This window comes from Alternaria hordeiaustralica (genome assembly GCF_023758085.1).
Source record: "Alternaria hordeiaustralica strain BMP 2776 chromosome Unknown scaffold_41, whole genome shotgun sequence".
In the NCBI taxonomy this organism is placed as follows: domain Eukaryota; kingdom Fungi; phylum Ascomycota; class Dothideomycetes; order Pleosporales; family Pleosporaceae; genus Alternaria; species Alternaria hordeiaustralica.
This window is the reverse complement of record NW_026056813.1, coordinates 184,829-209,772: the sequence shown is the minus strand read 5'-3', so window position 1 is coordinate 209,772 and position 24,944 is coordinate 184,829. Positions and strand designations below refer to the sequence as shown.

The 24,944-nt window shown below is 53.4% G+C and overlaps 8 protein-coding genes across 8 annotated transcripts; 6 read left to right on the top strand and 2 right to left on the bottom strand.

Annotated features, from left to right (window-relative positions):
* Nucleotides 1–2,130: 2,130 nt before the first annotated feature.
* J4E84_010483 (uncharacterized protein) lies at nt 2,131–4,199 on the top strand (the record flags this gene model as incomplete). The annotated part of the gene is made up of 3 exons (XM_049393038.1): nt 2,131–2,256; nt 2,310–2,716; nt 3,302–4,199. 3 exons carry the CDS (start codon nt 2,131–2,133, stop codon nt 4,197–4,199), a joined length of 1,431 nt encoding a protein of 476 aa, XP_049239297.1.
* Nucleotides 4,200–4,527: 328 nt separating this feature from the next.
* Nucleotides 4,528–5,059, top strand: J4E84_010482 (uncharacterized protein; the record flags this gene model as incomplete). The annotated part of the gene is made up of 2 exons (XM_049393037.1): nt 4,528–4,728; nt 4,787–5,059. The coding sequence occupies 2 exons, from the start codon at nt 4,528–4,530 to the stop codon at nt 5,057–5,059; spliced, it is 474 nt and encodes a 157-aa protein (XP_049239296.1).
* A 168-nt stretch (nt 5,060–5,227) lies between these two features.
* J4E84_010481 (uncharacterized protein) lies at nt 5,228–7,261 on the bottom strand (the record flags this gene model as incomplete). Its single annotated transcript, XM_049393036.1, has 3 exons — nt 5,228–6,706; nt 6,754–6,893; nt 6,946–7,261. The coding sequence occupies 3 exons, from the start codon at nt 7,259–7,261 to the stop codon at nt 5,228–5,230; spliced, it is 1,935 nt and encodes a 644-aa protein (XP_049239295.1).
* A 1,796-nt stretch (nt 7,262–9,057) lies between these two features.
* On the bottom strand, nt 9,058–10,962 carry J4E84_010480 (uncharacterized protein; the record flags this gene model as incomplete). Its single annotated transcript, XM_049393035.1, has 1 exon — nt 9,058–10,962. The coding sequence occupies one exon, from the start codon at nt 10,960–10,962 to the stop codon at nt 9,058–9,060; it is 1,905 nt and encodes a 634-aa protein (XP_049239294.1).
* A 1,414-nt stretch (nt 10,963–12,376) lies between these two features.
* VAC8 (Vacuolar protein 8) lies at nt 12,377–14,358 on the top strand (the record flags this gene model as incomplete). The annotated part of the gene is made up of 7 exons (XM_049393034.1): nt 12,377–12,419; nt 12,471–12,556; nt 12,607–12,727; nt 12,780–12,893; nt 12,940–13,185; nt 13,235–13,984; nt 14,030–14,358. 7 exons carry the CDS (start codon nt 12,377–12,379, stop codon nt 14,356–14,358), a joined length of 1,689 nt encoding a protein of 562 aa, XP_049239293.1.
* Nucleotides 14,359–14,934: 576 nt separating this feature from the next.
* J4E84_010478 (uncharacterized protein) lies at nt 14,935–16,988 on the top strand (the record flags this gene model as incomplete). Its single annotated transcript, XM_049393033.1, has 3 exons — nt 14,935–15,200; nt 15,255–15,634; nt 15,682–16,988. The coding sequence occupies 3 exons, from the start codon at nt 14,935–14,937 to the stop codon at nt 16,986–16,988; spliced, it is 1,953 nt and encodes a 650-aa protein (XP_049239292.1).
* A 576-nt stretch (nt 16,989–17,564) lies between these two features.
* Nucleotides 17,565–21,503, top strand: J4E84_010477 (uncharacterized protein; the record flags this gene model as incomplete). The annotated part of the gene is made up of 4 exons (XM_049393032.1): nt 17,565–18,202; nt 18,253–18,456; nt 18,509–19,274; nt 19,323–21,503. 4 exons carry the CDS (start codon nt 17,565–17,567, stop codon nt 21,501–21,503), a joined length of 3,789 nt encoding a protein of 1,262 aa, XP_049239291.1.
* A 1,310-nt stretch (nt 21,504–22,813) lies between these two features.
* RNR2 (Ribonucleotide-diphosphate reductase (RNR), small subunit) lies at nt 22,814–24,249 on the top strand (the record flags this gene model as incomplete). Its single annotated transcript, XM_049393031.1, has 4 exons — nt 22,814–22,846; nt 22,910–23,149; nt 23,244–23,577; nt 23,627–24,249. 4 exons carry the CDS (start codon nt 22,814–22,816, stop codon nt 24,247–24,249), a joined length of 1,230 nt encoding a protein of 409 aa, XP_049239290.1.
* Nucleotides 24,250–24,944: the final 695 nt, after the last annotated feature.

Sequence of the window (24,944 nt, the reverse complement as noted above, 5' to 3'; positions counted from 1 at the left end):
TCGGTGGCTGCTCTAGTCGAGCCACTTGGTAGAATATCTCAAAAAAGCCAGTTGGGACGGTCAGTGCCGATTCAAGGTGTAATAGTTCGTCGTATGTCGTAGTGATCGGACCCAGTCCTCCACTTCGTTGGTTCAGTGGTATGTGATCGCCGTCCATGGACGATTAGGTCCTCTGTCTTTCACTCATGTGTCTCTTCTAACTGACTTGAAAATAGACACACGAGGAGACTGCCCAAATCCTGGCAACGATGCAAGAATAGCCTGCACCAAACGGCGAACAGCCTCCGATCTTTCACCGTATCCTTCCACGACGCGTGATATTTGACGATATCGACACGACCTTTGTACAACGGTGTATGATATGTGCCGTCTGCAGATGTCCTGCGGCTTTGCTTTTTCGGCCAAGTAAGTATGCGCATCCTGCGACACATCGCAGTGGTCAGAGCATACCGTGTTTTGCGTATCAGCTGACGCCATGTCTTGTTGTGTGTGCGCAGTTTGTATACCCGCCGAGCGTTGAGCGCGAATACGCCGGGATGCTGAGCACAGCACACCCCCATATCTTGGATGCGCGCATCTCCAACAGATATGCCTCATGCTGACCGATAGCTCGTTATTGATCTTGACAAGGAGATGTGAGCTGCATTGTTCCGAGTAGGACCGCGTTCGTCTCATTTCTGAATGCTGTGTCGACACCTATACGCCGGTAATCGGACCGAGAAGTAATATCATGGCCATATTTCGCTGTGTCAATCGATCAGCCTTCTGGTCTTACGCACTCTTTCCGGCGAATAGGTATTGTATTTGGCAACCCTTGTTGTAAATGACACAAAACTGCGAACAAGGACTACAGTCTCGCGGACCCCGTCGAACCCGCGTCTTTGGGTCAATCGCCACGTCCACGAAGTACAGGTAATTCGCGCACGATAGACACCAGAGCATCCGAGGACTCAGTCTTTTGCAGGACGACAAGTCTTTCTCAAGTCGAAGCCATGAGGAAAGAAGCATTGCCGAGATTAATGCTGCAAGCCACGATGGATGCTGAGGAGGAGCGTCCACAACCCAGATACTGTATCCATTGGGTGCGCTCACTAACTGCGCAACTCCCATCCATTGCCTCTCCAGCTCGGTTCCCCCAATGACGAGGACAAGGTTGTATGCGCACGCACTGTTTGTGTGCGTCGATTTGCAGACAGGACAACACGACCTTCACTAAGTCGCAACAACTAATCATACATCTCTAGTTGACGATACATACCAGACGAACGCAGCGCTCAGATCACGAAACGTACGCATACCAGAGACACGAAGTACAACGAACATGCCGACACGGGACTGCTGGAAGAGCTGTACCCCACCACAATTGCGTCTTAATCGTATCGTGCCCGTCAGGCTGAGTGGTGTGGACAGTCATCACTATGGTAGTTATTGATGAGCTGGGACCGTTGGAAGCGATGAAACCCCTCGTTGAACGGTAGGCCTTGTGCGTATGGGCTCCAATCGAAGAGGCTACCGTGTTGCGCGGGATAGCCATGGGGCAACGAGTACAGGTATCATTGAAGGTGAGACAGAATCTGGACCTAGTGCCGGGCTTGCGCTGTGTCGATGTGTACGGAATAGGAGACTTTCCATGGTTGACAGAGTAGGGCAGGCCATGTATGCGGCGTCTACCTACCCAAGAACGAGGATTTCCCTACGCACCACACATCTTGCTAGCAATTTGGGACATTGCTAAACAGTATGTTGATAGGTGTGTATGGCGTCGGTCGGCGGTTTGGCTGTTGAAGACGTGGAGATATTCTTTCATCGTCTTGGTCAGCTAAAGTGGGTCCATTCGCGTTCCGGCGCAGTTCGCGTCATGACTTTCCGCGGGCATGCGCCGCCGTCCATGGATCCTTCGCATTGCCCAGCTGCGCCCAGGACGTTACGACCACGATCAGCAAAATGTGGAGCAGTAGCGGTTTGATACGAGGAAAGAAGTCTTGGGGCCGCGCCTGAATTCTTGGGTGTGCCACCGAAGGCGCGAAGTTGACGTCCTACACCATAACACATTCCGCTCTCTATCAACTCTACGATCGCTCTTTCGGACACACGTTCACTACTAGTATATATCGCATCATCTATCAGATCATGTTTGCGAAAACAGGGCTTCTTCTACTGACGGCAGCGGCGGGAGTGGTGAGAGGCGACTTCATGGTCTACACCGAACCGCCGATTCCCACGTCCGCCATCCCAACTTTCGCCAACCCATCTGATGTACGCTGAACGCAAATCTGGGGGTCCCTACCGCCGTACTGACAATTACGCAGGCCCAAGAATGGACGACCTCAGTCTTCCTCAATGCGCAGATAGCCTACGGTCGCTTCACGGAATCCCTCGGCGAGCCCTACCAGTCCTCTCTCACATCCGCGCGCTCCGAAATCGACGCCTTTGTCAGCACCGCCTCGAATTACAGCATTCCAGCTGAAGTCACCATGGCCGACGAGACCCCCACATACTTCTCCAAGCCAGATTGGTATACAGCCCTGCCGAGTGCGGCGAGGTCGTTCAAGGAACAACAGGTCAGCGATCAGTTCAGCATCGTGAGGAACGTCATTGCGGCGAGGGCTACCTCTACAACCGGTTCCGAGGGAGCCGCGATGCCGACTGCACTTGCTGGACAGTGGCTGGGGGCTGAGTTCGGCGTCATGGCTGCGGCGGCTGCGGCCGCCTTCTTGTGAGGAACGCAAGAATTGGACTATGGGTAGATCGCATTTACACGAATAGACTTCTAGACTGCAATTGTACCCAGGAGGTACGCGTCAAGACTATGGATCATGCTATACAATGGATATATGGCGCGAAGAATGCCAATGAACGCACCTGTGCTCCGAAGGTGCAGTCAAATTGGAGACCATCTATTATGCAATGCATTCATCAGCGCAAGCAAACCAGAGACGCAACATGCTAGCACATCAAGCCAAGTTGACGTACGCCCGTCAAATCCTTCGTGAAGAACACACCAATCATGCACGTCGCTATACGCAGATGGCCCACTCATGACTATGCATTCTTGGCGACGATGGCATGCCAATCTAAGAGGAACAGTCTATAAGAGGGCATACCAAAGATCCAAGAAGAGGCGAAGCAGCCAGCCTTGCTCTAGCAAAAAACAGTCCATCCGTCTTTCTACAATGTCAACTTCCGAGCCAACCCACACACCACGAGCCCGTCCTTTCTCAGTCCACGTCCACCCCATTCCTCCGACCGAACCAAAGACATGTGCATACGAGCGCTGCCATTCCCACTCGGCCAAGTGCAGCAACGCCTTGGTCTTCCTCGGCGGATTGGGTAGCGGGCCGCACACAACCCACTACCTGAGACCTTTGAACGACGCCTTAGAAAGCGCGAGTTTGAAAGACGGAACTGATGTACAGTACAGTATCTGGGAGCTGAGAATGCGGAGTAGTTATACAGGTTTCGGACATGGAAGCTTAGAGGAGGATGCTGAAGACCTGAGGGAGCTGGTGGAGTATCTGAAGGAGATTGAAAAAGAAAAAGTAGTGTTGATAGGGAGCTCAACTGGTGAGTCTGTCCCACTGAAACGATATGCTCTTTTTCGGTTTCTGCTAGTTGCTGACGAGCAAGAAGGATGTCAGGCCATCATGGCATACGCAACTACCCTCCCAGCGCCTCCCCCGGTTGACGGCTACATCATGCAAGCCCCAACTTCAGATCGTGAAACAGCCGGACTGCTCATGCCACAGGACCTCCTCTCAGCTAGCCTCAAGCACGCCGAAGCCCTCATTGCGAAAGGAGAGAAAAAGACTATCATGCCTAGCTCTTTCATCCCACCAATCATTACGTCTCCGGTAACGGCATACCGCTGGCACTCTTTAATCTCCTTTGAAGGTGACGACGACTTCTTCTCTTCTGATCTACCAGTCTCGACCCTTCAGTCCACATTCGGTAAACTGGACAAGCCGACTTTGATTCTGATGTCGGAGAAGGACGAGATGGTTCCTTCGACTGTGGACAAAGATGCTTTGCTGAAGAAATGGATTGGTACGATTCCAGATGGTTTGGCGAGTAAGCAGTGTCACATTATTCCGTTCGATGCTGACCATGAGCTCTCTGGTGATGAAGCAATGCGGTACTTCATCGCCACGGTTGTCAGATTTCTCGAGGGAATTGATGCGGCATCAGTTGGAAAATCATGAAGATAGTCACTTTGATAAATGTTGTCTCGAGATCTCTCTTCGCTAAAGCATAACACCACTCATTTCACCCTTGCTCCTCGTCATGGTCAAAATGACGTCAGTGGCCCATCTGCACTCCACCCACTCATCGCACCTTCCCGTCGCGCATGTGCATGCGCAATGTAGCGACCCCGTTATGTCATGCATACCGTTTTCCAGGTTTCTGGTTCAATCAATACACTATTTAATCGCTAATGTCTAGTCTATGTTCTTTCTTTTGACGATACCCAGGGCGAATACCTACAGCGCCACGAACTAGCTACTTCCGACGGCAACGCTACCGCCCAAGATGGGTATACCATACTCCCGCCAAATCAACGCTGCATTTGAACAAGTCACGCCTCTTGTAGCGGCCGGCTTCAAGGTTCTTCGTACAACCCGCGATATCTCGATCTTGCTTGCGGTCATCCAAGTTCTTACCGTCATCCTCTTGGGGTTTATTCTCGTCGCGCTCGTCTTGCTGCTATACTGCGTGAATCCGGATCTGGAGGTTCGTCCTTCCTTCTAGGATATCGGAGCCGATGACTTTAGATGCTAACACGATGTAGGAAGAAAGAAAAGCCATCGTAACGCCATGGCTTCGATACTTCGCTAGTATAACGTTATGGTCGATATTCAAGACCTTGTTTTCTACGCTAGTTGTGATGGGGCTTGCAGCAGCGGCGACATGGCACTTTTTTGTGGCGAAGCAGTGGGTGGAGGATGTGGAGTACGACGCAAATGTCGATGCTGATAAGGCGTTGTCGGATTTGGATGGAGAAGGAGCAGGAGGAAGCGGAGGAAACGGGGGCAAGAAAGGGAAAGGTAAGGGGAAGAAGTGAGAAGAACGTGAACTGAAAGTGGCAATAGTATTGCTCATTTGAGAAACCCTTTGTTGACATGAAGACCACGCCGGACCTACTCAACTACCGTAAACATTACATGTACGACAATGAACACAATACTCGCCGGTATGTCTCCAATCGCCACATCCACATGTTACACAGACCTCACAACACCCTTTCCCTCGCACTAAACCCCTCACTATCAAGCAACAAGAGCGCAAACAACCCTCCCATAACCGGCCTAGCCTTGAAGTCAATACCAGGGGGCTGTGTCCCATCATTCGTCTGATAGAGATCGGTAAAAGGATGGGAGTTAGGCGTCTCATTCACCCATTTCGCCAAATCCCCAATGAACATATCCCTCGTCTCCTTACTTGCTACCGCAGCACAGAAGATCTCCCAGTCGGACTTTGTGTAGTAACGGTTCCGCGTGTCGAGGGGTACGCCATACTGTTCCTTGATGGTGGGGTAGAAGGCGGATTGTATATCGTAGATTTCCTGGGGTACGAGGTTGAGTCCGAGGAGACGATCGTTGTAGAGGTTATATAGCAGGCCGTGTGTGGTCTCGTTTCCATAGTTGAGGATAGAGTGAGGCGAGTTGTCAGCCTTGTTGATGCCTAGATCGATCCAGCGGGTGATGTAGTCATGAGCGATGGCGGTATAGTTGTCAGCGTCTGCTGTTTCGCCGATGATGCGCGCCATCTGGGACATGGCTTCGAGGCCGATGATGCCTTTTAGTGCGAGGTTAGTTTGGTTGGCGAGTGCGCCCGCGAAATCGTCGGTAGAGAGTTGATCGGCTGGGAGGAGACTTTCTTCTACAAGATATTCGGTCCATTGCTTGAGAATAGGGTAGTGTTGGGTGATGTAGTCGGTGTTGCCTGATAGCTGGACGTAGGCGAGCATCATGAACATGTGGTTTCCGCATTCTTCCAGCGGCATGTGTTCGTCCAGACCGTCTGGGTGGCCGGTAGCGTTGGGGTAGTGCGCTCCAAGGTCATGGATAGCGAACTTGTTTGGATAGTGCCCGCTTTCCTGGTTCTCGAAGTGCGGATCAAGCAACAGCTTGACTAATTCTGGGTTGGTATAGTAGAAGATCGGGGTGGCGGGGTAGATGACGTCCACAGTCTGCATGTTTCCGTTGGATGAAATTTCCTTGAGAAAGAGGTAATGTTTGTCTTGAGTCCCCACAAGCTGAGTGGCACCGAATGCCTGACGAGCAGCCAAGCTAGTCAGTATAGCGTAATCATCTCCTGCAGCTGCTTTGGAATCCTTAGAAATCTTATCGTCGAGCTCCGTGGAGAGTTTGTTCGACTCTTCGTAATCTTTGTAGAAGAAAGATAGCGCGGTGAGATCGTCTTCGAAGTAGCTCTTCCAGAGTGATGGCACGTTATTGAGGCCGTCGGCGCCTAAAAACTGTATAGCATCGTCTTGACATAGACCGATAGTGTACAGCTGGCTCTTCACGTCAGAACCGACGGAACCCATGTTTAGAGCGTATCCAAACACGGGCCACTCAGCGTTAATTGGTCGGAATTCGGAGTCTTCCGTGTTGTCGAGGCTTCCATCATTGTCAAAGGCATCGCGAACTTCAGAGTCTGCGCCGGACTTGTGCGTAAGACCTTCGACTGCTTCTGTGGAATAATACTGCTAATGTCAGATCATGATTCCATGCCTTTTGGTGGACTACTTACCCAACTACCCCACTCTGCGCGGTCGTTGACCTCACTCAAAGACTGTTGGTTTTGCTTCCAGATCTTGTGATAGCCGATACCATCTGATGTAGTACCGTAACTCCACTCAGCTACAGCAGCGACATCACCAGACGTCCATTCTATCTGCATGTCAACTCAACCGCACGTTTAAAGGGAGCTAGAGATGCTTACCAGCACTGATATCTGTGTAGATCTGCACGTCATGTTGGGAGCCGTCTAGAGACGAGACCTCGACGTTCATGTACGAGAAGATAAGAGATTGACGCTTGAAGTCATTTGGAGTCAGTGGTGACATGAATGTAACCTTGAGCTGAACGGTATCGCCTGCGGTAATGGTGAAGATGCTCTTGGTAGACGTGTACTCGTATGATGTCTGATTAGCGAAATCGTTGTAGCCGTCGGGTTTCCCCATCCAGACAAAGGTATTGCCATCGACTTTAACCAAGCCAGTCCATCCTAGAATCTGACCACTGCTTAATGTCAACATGTATCCAACACGTAGCGTCGAGAGGGATCTTACGTCCAGAATGATGGCCACTGGCCTGGAAGATAGCCTCCATTTCCTCCATCACTACCGGCAGGAAACCACGTGCTGAGATATGGACTCTTGACGGCCAGTGGTAGGGAGGGTGGACGAGCTGGAGTGAAGGTCGAGCTAGATTGTGCAGCAGTAGTAAGAAAGAAGGTGCACAGCACACTAAGAATGGGAAGATACATCTTCAAGCATGCAAAATATTGATACCGGGCATGCGCGCAAACTTAGGGTGAGATGGAATACGAAGGTTATATAGACACGAAATCCCGAGTCGATCTTCCGTTGGTATTACCTCGTGCTCCCTGCAGCTAGCAATGAAAGATGCAGGCACCGGTGCGTGAAAATGGCCATTTCGTTTGTCGAAGGGGCCGTGATGTTTGTTGACAGCTCTACGGTCAGCACTAGCTTGGATTTAACGTTCAAGTGACGATACAAATGTCAGGAAGAGTTACGGGCGAACCTAAACAGCATGGGCGTAGCACCGATCCTTTTTAATATTACACCACGTGGGGAAACTTTAGTGTCACCTTACATTGTAGGCAACAAGTCCATGAAGCTCACTGACAAGGCTTTTTATCGGTGGCCAAGACTCTTGGTTAGTTTGGGATATGCGGTGGTTGACCGCATCCGCAGAGGTACGCCTGACGTGCATCATAAGGTTATGCCAGGCTAGCTAGCGTCTGTGAGTACAAGGCTGATCAGTCCTCGAGACATGATGTCGGACTCCTGGTAATCAGTCGGTGAAATCAGGCGACCTTTTTCATTGCACTCCACGAGCGTCAAAACGAGGCCTTGCCTGATTTGGTAGAGCATCCACCACGCGCAATTAGAGGCGCTAAACAACGGTTTGCTTCCAGGACGGCAGGAGTGGCGACGTGAGTTGGCGCTGGCAGATTCACGATCCTCGTGATGCGACTGCTGCGGTGTTGATGAGCGACGAAGCACCGGTGTCCAGTAGTAGAGAGTACGAGTGACGTTGAACCGCGGGGTTAGAAGGAGTGGTACTTACAGTACACGAGCGCACTGCTAGCGTTGTAACCGTTTGGATAGGGAAGGAGCTAAAGCACTCGCAGCGCAAAATCATATGTGGGTGTGAGATACCCGAGCAGAGCCAGCCACGATAGCGCAACGCCGTCCGTGCTTGAAGCAAAATGTGTGGATGCGACGGAACGTGTGGGTGTCGTACTGCGGGGAAGGCGTGCGCGGATCCGGAAAGTGCCATCGACATGCTTGCAGGTTCTGTATCTGGGGTTACCACCGGTCCAACGCAGTAGCACGAAGACCACGACTGTAGATCTTTTGGACAACGTTGCCACGTTGTGTGCGTTAGTTGTCAAGTACCATGTGAGCACAACGATCATGAGACAGACAAGGCTTGTGAGTAGTGACAATACATTGCAGAAAGCTCATCATAATATGAGGTCGTATAAGCCGCTGATAGTCGCCGCGGGCATGACAGATAATGGAGTCTGTGGTGAAAACCACGCTCATCTGGCAGCCAAGTAAAGTACAATGCATCATAAGACCATCCATCCTTTGACCAAACCATTGATAAGAAAACGCCGGGAAGACCAGGATCATGAGTGGAATAATAGTGCAGGGTATCCAAAAGCCAACGGAAGTGACTGAATCGCAGAATGCCGGATGATAAGCGAACACCAAGTATGAGCAAGAAAAAACGCAATGCAAACCGGGTATCCAAGGCCTGTCCAACACCAAACGTAACTCGTACAAGGAAATTCATCAGCTCATGACTCTGCAACCCAAGGGCGAGCCACGTGCTCGAAGCGTTGCTCGCAGTCGCGCAACAGTGCGCACTCTAGAATATCATGGACATTCCAACGCTTTTCAACGTCAGCCTCGAGGCAACCCCTGACCAATGCGAGGGCGTCGTCGATGTTGCTTGCTTGAGCCGACTCTGCATTACGTATGAGGTCCGCGTCCCATTCGCAGTTCTTGATCTTCTCAATCGTCTTGATGTCGAGGCCGTCGTTGAAAGGTAGAGTCGCGGTGAGTAGAGCAAAGACCACTACACCAAACGCCCAAATGTCCGCCGCAGGTGAGAATACAGGTCCAGGTGTATTGAATAACTCAGGAGCCGCATACTGTAGGCTACCAGCGATAGAAGTACTGGTCTCCGCGGGGCCTATGTTCTGGTTGTCACCGATCGAGTGTGGCTCGGGACCATCGCGCTGGTCGCTGACAATGAAGTCTGCCATGCCGAAATCGCAAAGGAGAACATCGCCGCCGTCTTTTTCAGCGTCGTTTACAGTCATGTCGAGAAGACAGTTCTCGAGCTTGATGTCGCGATGTACAACCTGGACGTCGTTGTGCAGGTAGCGCATGGCTGACGCCAGCTGATAGGCATAGCGCTTCACTAAGTGAGCTGGTAGTCCGCTCTTCTTCTGGCGGCGTGTGTCGCGGATAAGGTCGAAGAGAGTCCCGCCCTTGTTCAGCCTGGTGATGCAGAAAGTGGCATAGTCGGTGGTGTATACCCTGAGGAGGGGAAGAATATAGGGGTGCCTCAGGAAACGCCAGATCTCCACCTCGTGGTCGAACTGGGTCTGGATCTGTTCGTTCTCAATTTCAGACTTGTCCTGTTGCAGCCTGCGCACAATCTTGACAGCATCGATAACAGGTTTGCCGTTCTCCATGCTTGTAACCTCCTTCACGACGCTGAAGCCACCGTAACCAATCTGTTTTCCAATAATGTACTCGCTGTCATAGCCAATGCCTTGGCCTTCGTCGTCTGGCTCGGGCGCCTTGATTGGGGCTTCGGACGCCTTGTAACGCGCCAGGAAGGAGGCAGCCGGCGACATGGACGACAGAGAACGGCCGGAACGGGCAGACGATCGGCGGCTAGTCCTCTTCAGACTGCCATCTTCGCCAATCTCCGATCTCCAGCTCTTGGTCCGAGGTGGGCCGCCGCGGCGCGGAGAGGGCGAGAAGAGGGGAAACTCCATGGGGGAGGTGGCAGGCATTGGCGAGAGCATGTACTCGGACGGCGCCTCGAGGGGTGTTTGCGCCTCGTCTAGCGGCGGCGAAGCGGTAGCATCAGACGTCAAGGATGCGACTTGGTCGCGGTACTCGGAGTCATTGGCCAGGTCGTCTACGGTGGACTGGACGAGTGGGTATCGGGACTCTCCAACGCGGTACTGCATGTTGCGGCGCATGGTGTAGGGCATCTCCATGTAGTCTTGCTGCGAACCATCCGAGTAGCTTCCATTCTCGGGTGTGCGTGAATGCGACTGCCGTGAAGACTTGGGCACGGGCACGCCCAGGCCGACGCCCTCTCCCGTGTCGAGCCGGACTTCATTGTTGAAGCTGATGCTCGTCTTTCGCTGCCTGAATTTGGCTACAAAATCCTCGTCACTTCCGCTGCTGCCTACAGCCAGGGAGCCCTCATCGTCGGACTCGGCGCGCAAGTCGGCGCCATGGTGGTCACGCGTAGGGAAAGAGGCGCGCGAGATGTTCTGCGGTTCTGCAGCAGCGAATTCGGCGGTTAGCTGGGACTGGCCATGGTGGTTGTGCGGGGACTGTTTACGGGCTAGAGGCGCGAAAGATGCAAAGGTGGAAGCGACGGGTTTGTGGGGTGTCGAGGTGTCGAGTTTGAGCTTCTGGAAAGTGTGTGAGGGTTCTGAAATTGGGGCCATTAAACCGGTTCACAGTGAGAGCAAACCTCTTTTTACACCGGCGAGCGGGTGTATTATGTGTGCGGCGATCGTGGGGTGAGTCGCGCGGCGAAGGGCGAAACCGGGAAGTAAAGTAATAAGATTATGTTCGGGCTTGGTGACAGCGGAGTGCTAGCGGAACGAGGAAATTGCACGCGCGCCGAGCCACGGTATGCCTGGGGAAATTGCTCGGGGTGGCAATTGATTGATGGATCTGGGGTGTAGTTGATTGAGGAGAAGGGCAGAAGTGGGAAAGGAGGGCATAGTTCTTTGTCCAGAATATTGCTTCTGGTCCTCCGCTCGGAGCCTCCCCCACGCATGTTGTTAATAGGCGGCCGTCAGCGGAGGCGCGGGCGCAGAGGCACGTGAGCGGCCGTGAACCAGCCATGCAGTTATGCGCGCCTATGGGACGCGTTCGCAGGGTAATCTGCTGCTTTTGCGCATAGCGAGTGGGTGCTCGGTGAAGATTCTGGGCAGTCTAGCGTAGTAGGTGTGCTGGATGATCCATGGGATAGCAGATAGCCAAGCAGCCGTCGCCGCATCGCGACGGGTAGAGGGCGAGGAGAGCGACTACCCCGCACAGAGGCTCTGCAGCGAGCTGCGCAGCACCATGGCTTCATTCATGAGGTTTGGCAGGCGGTGATAACAGTGACAGAGGACGTGGGGCGCGTCCGACAGATGGCCTGCATGGCGGGCCGCTAGACCGTACATGACGCCGGGCGTTGCAAAGGCGAATAGGGCAGCATGAGGGCCATAATTGTGACCTGGCCGGCGCATTGTTGGTTGTACACGTCAAACGGCCGAAACATGACGTTGCGGCCGTCGTGAAGCTCGACGCGGTTGGCTCGTCACGGCGACCAGCAAGAGGCATTGCCCGGGGTCCCTGTCTGCATCGCTGGACCCTTCAAGCCGCGCCGACTTGACCGAGTTGACGATAGCGGAGGCAGGGAAGCTTGAAATGCACATATACATCATCTTATAGGGTTGCTGGGATTGTTGCGATAGGGCCTTGGAAGAGCGCGAACGCCCGCGCAGCTGCTCGAGTGTCGCATAGCAGCAGAATACACACTGCACATACGCATCCACGCGGCTCTCTGCTGTCAAATCGTCGTCGTCTTCACGTGAAGCTGGCTAGCTCGACGCTTGTTGACTGACTGCATGCACGGGCGACGCTGCCGCCCGCCTAGCACACCTCCAAGTTCCATCTGCCAAGCTCGATTCAACACCCTGGGGCGGGTGACAACATCACCAAGCTCATCAACCCATCGCACCGGCCCAACCTGTCTCCCGTCGCCAGCTGCACGCATTCTTCACTGCGCCACCGCATTGTTGGCTGAACCTGCAGACCCGATACCAGCTTCACTCGGCCGGACTGCGACCGTCTGCGCCTCCAGCCATGGGCGTCTCCGACCTCTGCTACCGATTCTTCTGCTGCGGCGGTCAGTCCACCCAAATCTTCGCCGTGGGAGCTTGCTGACAAAATCGGACAGGCCGCTCGAGAGACAGCATATATGACCCAGTGCTGGCCGACAGCGAGCGGGAAGCTGTTGCCGACCTGCTGGGCTTCCTCGAGAACGTACGCTGCCCACCGCCTCTGCTGCAGCGGCTCCATGCTAACTTGCGCAGCGAGCCGAGACCGACTTCTTTTCTGGCGAACCCCTCCGCGCGCTGAGTACGCTGGTATACTCGGACAACATCGATCTACAGCGGTCCGCAAGCTTGACATTTGCCGAGATAACAGAGCGAGGTACATGACCCGGCACCATACCTACATGCCGCATCTAACACCATCCGTCTAGATGTCAGAGAGGTCGACCGAGACACCCTGGAGCCTATTCTGTTCCTGCTCCAGAACCCCGACATCGAAGTGCAACGTGCAGCGAGTGCCGCCCTGGGCAATCTGGCGGTAAACAGTACGTTCACACCCTACATCCTCGACGCGATGACTAACCATCGTAGCCGAGAACAAGGTAGCCATTGTCGCACTGGGAGGTCTTGCGCCATTGATCAAGCAGATGAACTCGCCCAACGTCGAGGTGCAATGTAACGCCGTCGGGTGCATCACCAACTTGGCTACACACGAAGACAACAAAGCGAAGATCGCACGCTCAGGCGCACTGCAGCCTCTCACAAGACTAGCAAAGTCCAAAGACATGCGCGTGCAGAGGAATGCCACCGGCGCGCTGCTGAACATGACGCATTCAGGTAAGATGCTCGCAGTGTTTCATCATGCTTTGCACTGACACAGTACCAGACGACAACCGACAACAGCTCGTGAACGCTGGCGCTATTCCCGTCCTCGTCCAGCTGCTATCCTCGTCCGATGTCGATGTCCAGTACTACTGCACCACAGCCCTCAGCAATATTGCTGTCGATGCAAGCAACCGCGCCAAGCTGGCACAGACCGAGGGCAGGCTGGTTGGCTCCTTGGTACACCTCATGGAGTCGTCCTCGCCCAAGGTGCAGTGCCAGGCTGCACTTGCTCTCCGTAACCTAGCATCGGACGAACGCTACCAGCTCGAAATTGTGCGCGCTCGTGGTCTACCCTCCCTCCTCCGCCTGTTGCAATCGTCCTACCTACCGCTTATCCTATCCGCCGTCGCATGCATACGAAACATCTCCATCCACCCTGCCAACGAATCGCCTATCATCGAAGCTGGCTTCCTCAAGCCTCTCGTAGATCTGCTCGGCTCCACCGATAACGACGAGATCCAGTGCCACGCCATTTCCACCCTGCGCAACCTCGCGGCAAGCTCAGACAAGAACAAGCAATTGGTTTTGGAGGCGGGTGCCGTGCAGAAATGCAAGTCGCTCGTGCTCAACGTGCGACTCCCGGTTCAGTCTGAGATGACGGCAGCAATTGCCGTTCTTGCCCTTAGTGAGGAGCTCAAGCCCCATCTACTCAACCTGGGCGTCTTCGATGTACTCATTCCACTCACCGAGTCGGAGAGCATCGAGGTTCAAGGCAACAGCGCGGCCGCTCTGGGAAACCTGTCTTCCAAGGGTAAGTCTAACTCTTCGCTACTACAATCATCGCTAACAAGTACAGTCGGTGATTACTCGATATTCATCCAGAACTGGACGGAACCCGCAGGCGGAATCCACGGTTACCTCCGCCGCTTCTTGGCGAGCGGAGACCCGACCTTCCAGCACATCGCGATCTGGACACTGCTACAGCTACTCGAATCGGAAGACCAACAGCTAATGGAGCACATTGGCAAATCGAACGAAATCATCGACATGGTGACCGAGATTGCCGAGCGCAACATCGAATCGGACGATGAGGACAACGAAGACGGCGAGGGCGAGGTCGTCACCCTCGCACGCAGATGTCTCGAGCTGCTTGGCAAGAGCCCCAAAACTCTCGTCGAAGGATAGAGAAGAGTTGGATCGCATCTTATACCCTGTTTATCGGTTGTTCATCGCGTTGGCACTCTTGCTCGTATCCGCCATATTCCGGTTCTCTGCTAATGCGTTCATGTTACACACTGCTTTTGGGCATCTTGGAGGCTGGCGTTCAGGGAGCACAATCATCCTCAGTATCTCTAGCGAGCATTGGCGGAGCGGGCTTTTTACATACATTGGCATGCACATAACTTACCACTACTCTTACCTGAGCATTCGACGCGGACAAATTTGTAATTGATAGAGTTGGATCGAGGCTTCGGTCGTCAGGAAATGAATTAGATGATGTTCCGAGACTCGTAGCCTTTGGTGATGATATGCTTCTTTGACTATGACTATGTGACAGGGCCCATTGTAAAGTGAATAGTGAAAGGCGAGAGCATCCGCTTATGCACCGACAGGTCTATGCCTGAGACTAGTCGAGGCCCCTCACCTAGACATGTGACGTCGCGTTGGAGCTAACGAGTTATCGATAGCCAAAATATTTGTGTCTCTCAGCGTTGCGCGAGTCACCACGCACTACCCTCTAACAACACCCGTATAACAGCAATGCCGCCAAAACCAAGAGGACGGGGAGCTAGTCGCGCTCGCGGCAGCGCAAGAGGAGGAGCAGTAGCAGGGCGAGCCACGACTGGCGCGAGCGAATCCACGGATGCGACCCCGCAAAGCACAGCTCCCGCAGACGCCTCGGAAGCTGCTGCTGAGCCTGTGGTCCCCAAGCAAGAAGACGGCGATGCGAAACCAGTCATTAGTGGTGATGGCGCGTCGGCAGCCATGGAGTCGCAAGCCTCTGAGGCGCCTTCAACGACTGCATCGTATGCTCTATTCCTCCATTTACCCTGACGGCAGTACTGATATATGTACGACAGGGCTGTTGCATCACCCCAACCTAGCGCAGAACCAACCACCCGCGCTCCAGTGCAAAGACTCGGTAGTCTCCAGGGCTCAGTGCCTCCTTCGCGATCTGCATCACCGTCTGTACGCGGCCGCGGCGGCACAACTCGAGGGAAGAGGGGCGTCAAAACCCCCGCCTTTACCGGGCGAAGGAGCAAAGAGGAGCGAGACGCTATCGCAAAAGAATTGGCTGCCCGCGACCGAGAAAGGACAAAGGAGCAGGTTGCGGCGGAAGCTAGGAAGCAGGCGGACGCAACAAGGGCAGCAAGACGAGAAGCCAGCAAGCTGAAAAACGCTAGAGGTGGATTCAGTGGTGTTGCCAGTGGACCATTCTCGTTGGGCAGCTCCAAGGAAGGCATGTCACTCGCTCTGGCAATGGTTCTACGTACTGACCTGGACTAGACAGGAAGAACAACCCGAATCGCGGATACTCTGGTTTCGGATCCGGATCGGGCTCAAGAGCGGAGCGCGTCAAGAACGAGGACGGCAGCTATGGAGGGTCTGGTTCCCGATCGGGTGGAGGTGGCGGGGGTGGAGGCGGAAGTGGAGGTGGTCCATCTATCAAGAGAGAAGATGGCGGCCTCGTATCGTCTGATGAAGAAGACGAGGCTGATGTGCCGCGCAAGGACATCGACTTGATCGAAATCTCCTCGGACGAAGACGAAAGCAAACCCAAAAGCGCACCCACCTTACGCGGAGCAAGAACAGCGTTACCCGTACGTATCGGAAGGAAAGAGCACCAGGAACGGACATTTGGCATCAATACAGAGGCAAGCTCAGAGACTGCGGCGAAGATTTTGGAGCAGGCAGAATCGAGTGGGCAGTCACTCAAAGATGCTGCATCCGAACAAACAAGCCGGAAACCCAAGAGCAAACCGAAGGACATGGAGATCACAGGTTCGCGGAAACAGTTCAAGGGCGTCTGGCATGATTCGGAAGACTCAGACGTCGTTGTCAAGACTGAACCTACTAGTGAAGACGAGAACATGGTCGATGCCGAGCAGGTGGGCCAATCTGACGCTCCAGCTCAGCCCGCAGAGAAACAGGAACCACAGTCACCAGATGCCGAGCGAAAGCCTAAGCTCAGGAAGAAACCTATAGCAGAGCCTATCCTCCAAACCGATGAAGATCGCGCCGAATGGGCACGCTTCCAGTCGAATCTACGCCATATCCGAGCCGAGTTGGGTCCAGAAGAAGTACCACAGGTCGACGGGTCTGGCGATGTACCTATGGCAGACGCCGCCAGCACGGAGAAGAAGCCTACGGTACGAGACAACAACGTCTATCTGTTTCAAATACCACCCCTTATGCCTGCGGTGGAGCCACCTTCTATCAAGAAAGAAACCTCCGACCCTCAGCCCGCTCAACCGCCTGCGCAGCCATCAGTCAAGCCGGATCCAAAGATCAAACTCGAAGAGGGCAGCTTCTCCGACCCCTCTGCTAGATCAAGGGAGGGCGTACGATTCGGGAGTGGGTTGGTAGGAAAGTTGCGCGTGCATGAATCTGGCCGCACGACACTGGACTGGGGAGGCACAAGCTACGAGCTTACACCTGGACAAAAAGCCAGTTTCCTCCAGGAAGTTGCTAGCCTTAGCATCCGACCTGAAAGCGAGAGGACGGCGCCGGAAGACGGGGGCGATGCAACAAGTCTTGGTAGAGTGAAGGGAAAGTTCGTGGTGGTGCCAAACTGGGGAGAAATGTTAGGGTAGGGGTTGATTTGACCCAGGCGTTCGTGACATGCATATCCTGGCGCTACAGGGATCAGTCAAAGTTTATGGGTTGTACATATGTAACTGCATCTCCCAGGACCAATATTGAAGTCCGCCACCAATCAGCAACAACTGCTTGAGATGAAGACAACGATTTGTACAAGAACGGGCGTTTTGGGTGAAACAGTAACTCGCAGCATTTCGCGCCTCGTTCCAATCGCCTCGGTAAGACTACCAAGGCGTGCATGCCAAAGTTCTAGACAACAGACGTAAGGTGGGGACGACGACGGACGAGGCGGATCTAGGTCACTGCTGCGTCAACTAGTCGCTCAGCCAGGAATCCCATGGTGGCAAGGAGCGAATCTCGAATTCCCATGACCGGCCGACTCGTGCACCTGCTCCCTGCTGCAACACCTGCATCTTCGCACACTGTAAGATCACGGACTCATCTCAGCCACTGCATGCGATAGGAACGATATAATATCCTCCGGCGCGCTTTCGGCGCCTTCCCGCGACTATCCCCAGCATTCTCCACGCGCCATCCAATCACAGCATTAACGACGCAGATCTGCCACCATGGAAGCGGACATCCGGGAGCTATACGACAGCGACCCACGGCCAACCTTTGTCGTCGACTGCCAAGCCCCGACTGCCATCGTATATCATGTCAACACCGCCCTACTCACGATTCAACATATCGCATCATCGCTGCATTCACATTCTGCGCTGAGAGACTGGTGGGATCCTGCCAGTAGAGTTGCAGCACGCCATCAAAATGAGTTCCTGCATGGCCGATACAAATGGGCCAAATTCGCATGCAAGCGCTGGTTGATTGTCACCATCATCGAGCAGCCAGCGCCAAATGATGAACAGCATGGCCACCTGCAGGAGCCCGCGCAATTTGCCCGAGGGAGGCTGCCTTCACCACGTCTGCAACCAGTGCCAGACACCATCTTTACCGTCAAAATTCAATCGCCAGAATTACGCGCACATGTCGAACATATACGAAATGTCAACTGGTCTAAGACGTCACTTGGCCCGATCAGTTCATGGGGTTATGAACTCAACGTTCTGGTCACCACACTGATGCTGGAAACGCGGCCAACGGCTCTCTTCCTTGGTCCCGAGCATACCATACTGTACAATCTTGCGTATGCCTCCGTTAGTGGCTCAAGGCATCCCGCTATCCTTGGTCAAAGTATTATTGATGCTTGGTATTTACTTCACGCGCACATACAATGGTCCAGTATCTAACTCGCTCTAGGCCTGAACTCGCCGATCCTGTTAGTGCCACGATGGCTCGCTCAGAGCAGACGCGTTTCGCAGATGCTCCAGAAGAAGAGTATCATTTCATGGTTGAGCGATTTGGCTTTGTAGAGGAAGCCTTCTTCATGTGGAGCTTGGTACCCCTTGTCGGTGTTCACATCGACGGCATGTACTCCATCGTGACTGAGGTGACGAAACAAAGGTAGGTATCCTGCATATGTGCTACGAACGACAGACTGATTCACCGAGCATAGATTGTTGGAACGACGTGTCGCTGCCCTGCTCAAAGTAGGCCAACTGACTAGCAAGGCAAGAAGCACCAAAAGTTTCTGGCACAGCTTGGCCGATGCCGTCAGGCCTTTCGAATACGACTTTCCGGCCGCCGTTTTATATTCACAGTGCGAATTACACGATATGGCGGAAAACGATATCTCACCGAGAGGAGCACTTAGTAAATGTACGCTCGAATGGGCCATTGGCTACAAGCCTAACCACCCGGCCATACCTCCGCAATTGGATCTCAGCAGCGACGACGGCTTAGCCTGCGCCATGCGAGATGCGGCAAGCGACGGGACCGCACTTATGTATCAGGAAAAGGAGGGTATATTGCCGCAGTCGCTATACCATGATCTCGAGAAGCGAGGCTTTGGAGATCCCCTGAAACATTTCATTGTTGTTCCGATCAGGACCTACGACGAAACTATAGTAGGGTACCTTCTACTCGGCCTGAATACGCGGCGACCGTTTGACGACGAGTACAAGGACTGGATCAAGGTGTTTTCCAACTTGCTCGGTGCCTCTGCGGCCTCAGTAGCGCTTCACGAGGAAGAGATCAGGAAACGCGAACTCCAGGAAGAACAAGCTGCGAGGGATAGAGCAGCTCTTAATGCAGAAGTTGCGAATCTCACACTGGAAGCCAGTCACGTAGCTGAAAAGCTCCGCAACTTTCACGATATCGCGGACGAAGTTGGCCTGGGGTACTTTGAGATCGATGTCAATGGCATATTGCTTCATGCTAACGTAAGGACATTTCGTTCAGGAAACTGAATGCAACTAATATCAATTCAGGGAACGTACTTTGCTCAGACTGGCCACCGGAGAGACTTTCTCGAGGTCCCGGTATCGGCTTACAAGGAGTGCGTCTTTGAGGAGGACCTAGCCATGGTGGATAGCCAATGGAAAATGCTTGTATCCGGCGAACCGGCGACATTTGAGATACGATGGAAGCGACCAGATCAGAACCATCAGAGCGGAGAAGCTGCCGACGACGTTCTCTGGACATTGTCAGCATGTATGCCTATCAAAGGCGCAAACGGGCTAGTCACAGGCATATTTGGATGCAACACCGACATCAGTGCTCAGAAAGAAGCGACTAAATCCGTACTATTGCGATCGGAAGCAGAGCGACGTCTAGCTTCCTTTACGGAGCTCGTACCAGTGGGTTTATATCATCTCAACCCAGACTTGACGATGAGATATGTCAACGACCAGTGGTTCCGCATTACCGACCATCCCAAAGTGCCCATCGATCAAGTAGAATGGCGAACTATTATCGATGACGATTTGATAGAGCGATGTGTTCATGAAGTCGAGGTCGCCAGACGCATAAGAGGACCACATACCTTCACAATAAACCTCAAGAAGAGGTGGATGGGTCCTGACGGTATTGAAACACCCACTTGGATTCTTGTCAGCGAGACGGCGTATCCCGATGAGACTGTGACGGGAACAATGACTGATGTCAGTCACATGGTATGGCTTGAAGCTATTCAGAAGAACAGAGTCGGAGAAGCGCTCGAGGCGAAAAGGCAGCAGGAGAACTTCATTGATATGACGTCTCACGAGATGCGGAATCCATTGAGCGCGATGGTACAATGCGCGGACTCCATATACTCATCCCTGAACGAGATGAGTGGACTCGCGAGCGGAGAGGCCTTGGCGTTACCTGTCATTCAGACACAACTAAAAGGCTTGATCAGCACCAGTATGGACGCAGTGGATACGATACAAGCGTGCGCTACGCATCAAAAGCGAATTGTGGACGACATCCTTACTCTGTCAAAACTGGACTCAAAGCTGCTGGTCATCAGTCCCATAGTGTTACAACCCTCGGTTCTTCTACAAGACGCCTACAAGATGTTCAAGGACGAGGCGAACAAAGCTCGCGTGAACCTGGAAGTAAGATGCGACTCGTCCATCACGGATTTGAACATTGATTGGGCGATACTGGACCCCAGCCGAGTTTTACAGGTCCTCATTAACTTGCTCACCAACGCCATCAAGTTTACCCAAAGCCAAGAGATCCGCAAGGTCGAAGTAATCATGAGCGCATCACGCGAGGCAGAACAGATGCCCGATGTCGAGTATGTGCCTCAGGAAGCCGTCAGAAAAGATTTCCTGACTCAGGCCGAGTGGAACAACGCTGGCGAGCCGTTTTATCTACATTTTACTGTCAAAGATACAGGATGCGGTCTGTCTCCCGAGCATAAAGCCAAACTGTTCCTACGCTTTTCGCAGGCGACCCCAAAGACACATGTTCAGTATGGCGGCTCAGGCTTAGGCCTGTTCATCTCGCGCGAACTCACCGAAATGCAAGGCGGAAGCATCGGCGTATCCTCCGTTCACAATGTTGGATCAACATTCACATTCTACATCAAATCACGGAGGGCAAAAGATCGAGGTGCCCTTTCAACCACAAACGGCCACAAGAGGAAAGATAGCCTGTCGAGTCGGTCCAAGGCTCAGATCGTCCAGGGCGATGTCAAAGCCCCCGATGGAGCACTGCCTATCGCCGTCCCCATGGAAGATCAGGAAGATGAGAAAGTAATCAATGACCACAAATACCACATACTCATCGTAGAGGACAACCTCATAAATCAACGCGTCCTATCCACCCAACTCAAAAAGCTGGGACACACAATTCACGTCGCAAACCACGGTTTTGAGGCTCTCTCCCAGCTATCGCGCACATCGTTCTCTCCGACACCAAGCGAAACACCGCCTCTTCCGCTCTCCGTTGTGCTTATGGACGTTGAGATGCCCGTAATGGACGGCTTGACCTGCACTAGGCGAATACGGGAGATGGAGAAGAATGGCGAGTTGAGTGGGCATGTGCCGATTATCGCGGTCAGTGCGAACGCGAGAAGAGAACAGATTGATATGGCGAAGGAGGCAGGCGTGGATGAGGCGATCTGTAAACCTTTCCGCATCCCGGAGTTGGTGGCGTTGATCCGGGGACTGGGGGTTTGAGGGGAATGAAATGGGCGGCGATGCGGCGTAGATCCCGAGGTTTGCTGCGTTCAGACTATTATATTGTAGCAAGTACGTAGTATGCAAGGCAATGTATACTTCTACTCAAGACATTGCTGTTGAATGCGACACAAACTCTAGTCACGCCTAGTAGTGTCAGTCGAGGGGTCACGCAATGCCAGCGTATGTCTAGATCAGGTCTGCCTACAGTACAAGCTTTCACGCCGCCGATGCCATGGATATAGTTCGCTGATGACGCATTTCAACCACGATCAACGATTGAACCATCCAAAACCTCTATCGAAAAGCCCCCAAATTGCTTCCAGAACATGTGCATCTAGCGGATCTTAGTTTTGTGCAAACTTCCGCCGTATAGTGAGCCGGGTGGTCTCCCCCACACCTAGTGCGACTACCCTCAGACGCGTCCGAGCACGCGTCGTCCAGTCAACTAGTGGAGATCACTCGCGTAGTAACGCCATCGAGATCGCAAACCCGTACAAAGTATGTGTGGGATAAGGGAGCAAGTCAGGGGAAGGTGAGCATCGCATAGACGGAACAGCTTCAGACGCGTCCAACACGGTCTCACGACGCGTTCTCGGGCCAAAACATGTCCAACTCGGCGTGTGACGAGTCGAGTGGAGCCAACCAGCCATCAGCGTCAGATCATTATCAGAGAAAATCTAATCTGATCCGAGGCCGGAACGAGCACGGCCAGATGGCAGCCAATGCAAGCGTCGAGACGGGCCAATCTGGGTTTCAAATGTATTTCCAAGCCTTTGTTCAGCCGCCAAATGCAGGACTAACTGGTCGCGGAAACGGCCCTTGCATGTTGTGGTGGGGAGACTCGACTCATAGCGCGTTGCGACGCGTCTGGCACAGACGGTTTTTACGTGAAAGCTCGTGGCTGGGCGACGCGCTGGGAGACGTTGACGATGATTGTCGACGACCAACAGACGAAAAGAACGCAATATGGGTGTCGTTGGAATGCGCGCACTCGATTATGTAGTTCAAGCAGATTTATAGTGTAGTTCGATGTTCATAGGGCACAAAAGTCATGGTGATCGAAGCCGCACATGGATGAGATCATAGCGTCTTTTCGCGAGGAAGGCGCGTTAGTGGCTGGCCAAAGCCGATCGCCCAGTCACGTGCTAGCGTCTCGACGCGGATTTATAGTGAAGTCGCGTCTGCTCTTCGTCTCTCTCTACACCACAACCATCATCAGCCCACATCAGCGATACCACTTGTAATCCTGACTGCACATTCGCCTTTCTTCATACAATCCAGAGCTTCACACATATTTTCTCTTCACAATGTCTGCTCTTGAGTCTACGCCTTCCAAGCAGGTACGTCGCGATACTTCCGGTACTTGTACCCAGCAAGACGCGTCCATTCTAACGCGTCAAAAGGTCGCATCCGCGATCGACTCGCTCAAGATGAACGACTCGCCCGCAAAGAAGCTTGACTTCTCCCCAGCACAGAAAGAGAACACCTTCAAGCCCATCGTCGGCATCCCAGATGACTTCGAGGATGACCTTGAGGAGGTCAAGCCTACTGTCGCGCCCACGATCAAGGAGGAGGAGGCCGAAGAGCCCCTCCTCCAAGAGAACCCTGGACGCTTTGTCCTGTTCCCCATCAAGTACCACGATGTAAGTTTCACTCCGATCTAACGCGTTTTACGCGTGACTAGACGCGTCAAACCCCACTTAAGCAATACCCTTGCTAATGACATGTCTACTACAGGTCTGGCAGATGTACAAGAAGGCCGAGGCTTCTTTCTGGACCGCAGAGGAGATCGATCTCTCCAAGGATCTCCACGACTGGAACTACCGCCTGAACGATGACGAGCGCTTCTTCATCTCCCACGTCCTCGCCTTCTTCGCCGCCTCCGACGGCATCGTCAACGAGAACCTCGTCGAGCGATTCTCGAGCGAAGTACAAATCCCCGAGGCGCGATGCTTCTACGGCTTCCAGATCATGATGGAGAACGTCCACTCCGAGACCTACTCTCTTCTCATCGACACATACATTAGCGAGCCCAAGCAGCGCCGCTACCTCTTCAACGCCATCGACAACAGTAAGTTATACCTACAACGTGCTTTGCAACATCACCTAACGCGTTCCAGTTCCCTGCATCCGCAAGAAGGCTGACTGGGCCATGCGATGGATCTCCGACAAGAACTCTACTTTCGCCAACCGTCTTGTCGCCTTCGCTGCTGTTGAGGGTATCTTCTTCAGCGGCTCCTTCGCATCCATCTTCTGGCTCAAGAAGCGTGGCCTGATGCCCGGTCTTACCTTCTCCAACGAGCTCATCTCCCGCGATGAGGGTATGCACACCGACTTCGCCTGCCTTCTTTTCTCTCTCCTCAAGAACAAGCCCAGCCTCGAGTCTGTCAAGGCCATCATCACCGAGGCCGTGGAGATTGAGCAAGAGTTCCTCAGCGACGCTCTGCCATGTGCTCTGCTCGGCATGAACGCTAAGCTCATGTGCCAATACATCGAGTTCGTTGCTGACCGTCTGCTGTTGGCCCTTGGCAACACCAAGGCCTACCACGCCACCAACCCCTTCGACTTCATGGAGAACATCTCGCTAGCCGGCAAGACCAACTTCTTCGAGAAGCGCGTCGGTGACTACCAGAAGGCTGGTGTCATGGCTAGCACAAAGAAGCACGAGAAGGACGGCTCATCTACGCCCGCTCCTGAGCCCCAAGGCCAGTCCGGAGACTTCTGCTTCGACGAGGACTTCTAGACGCCTCGACTTCTTCTCTTGTTATTTATTTGCGATTTAGTTACTGTACAACACTTCGGACGCTTGGGTTTGGCACGGATGCCGGGCATCTTCGTTCACATACCCCCTTTGCATTTGTTGAAGTAACCACTCTTCGCACTTTGGAGTCATGGCGTTGCTAGCTAGCTGGGATGGGCCTCTTGGATGAGTGATGCGGTAGGATAGCTATAGTACGCGGCAGCGATGGGATCAACGACTCTATCATTTTGAATAATCACGAATACAAACATTTACATATATACATGTCTCCACTACCACATCTCCATTGACGCGTGAAGGTCTTCATAATGTTACTCGTGCATGACGCGTGCAGCTTCGGTCCGACACGCCACGCGACAGCATGCGCTTGAACGAACCAAGCTTTGCCGATACCTGCCCATATCTCCTACCACGTGGATTACTCGCAGTAGCCTTCATGTGCGCGACTTCCTCTGCAGATGCTACGCGCCGCCCAGGCGCGCAACCTTGCCCTTGGAAGGATGCGCTCAGGTACCGCCTGCTATGACGTCAGCCATGCGTGAGGCGTCCCGCGGCTGCCATCCTGTGGAGTTGCCACAAGCGAGCTGGATACTTGCAGGCGGTCCAGCGCCATCTTCAGGTCTGCAGTTTGCGACACCTTGACTATTTGCTTTTAACCAATCGCGCACTATGGGGAT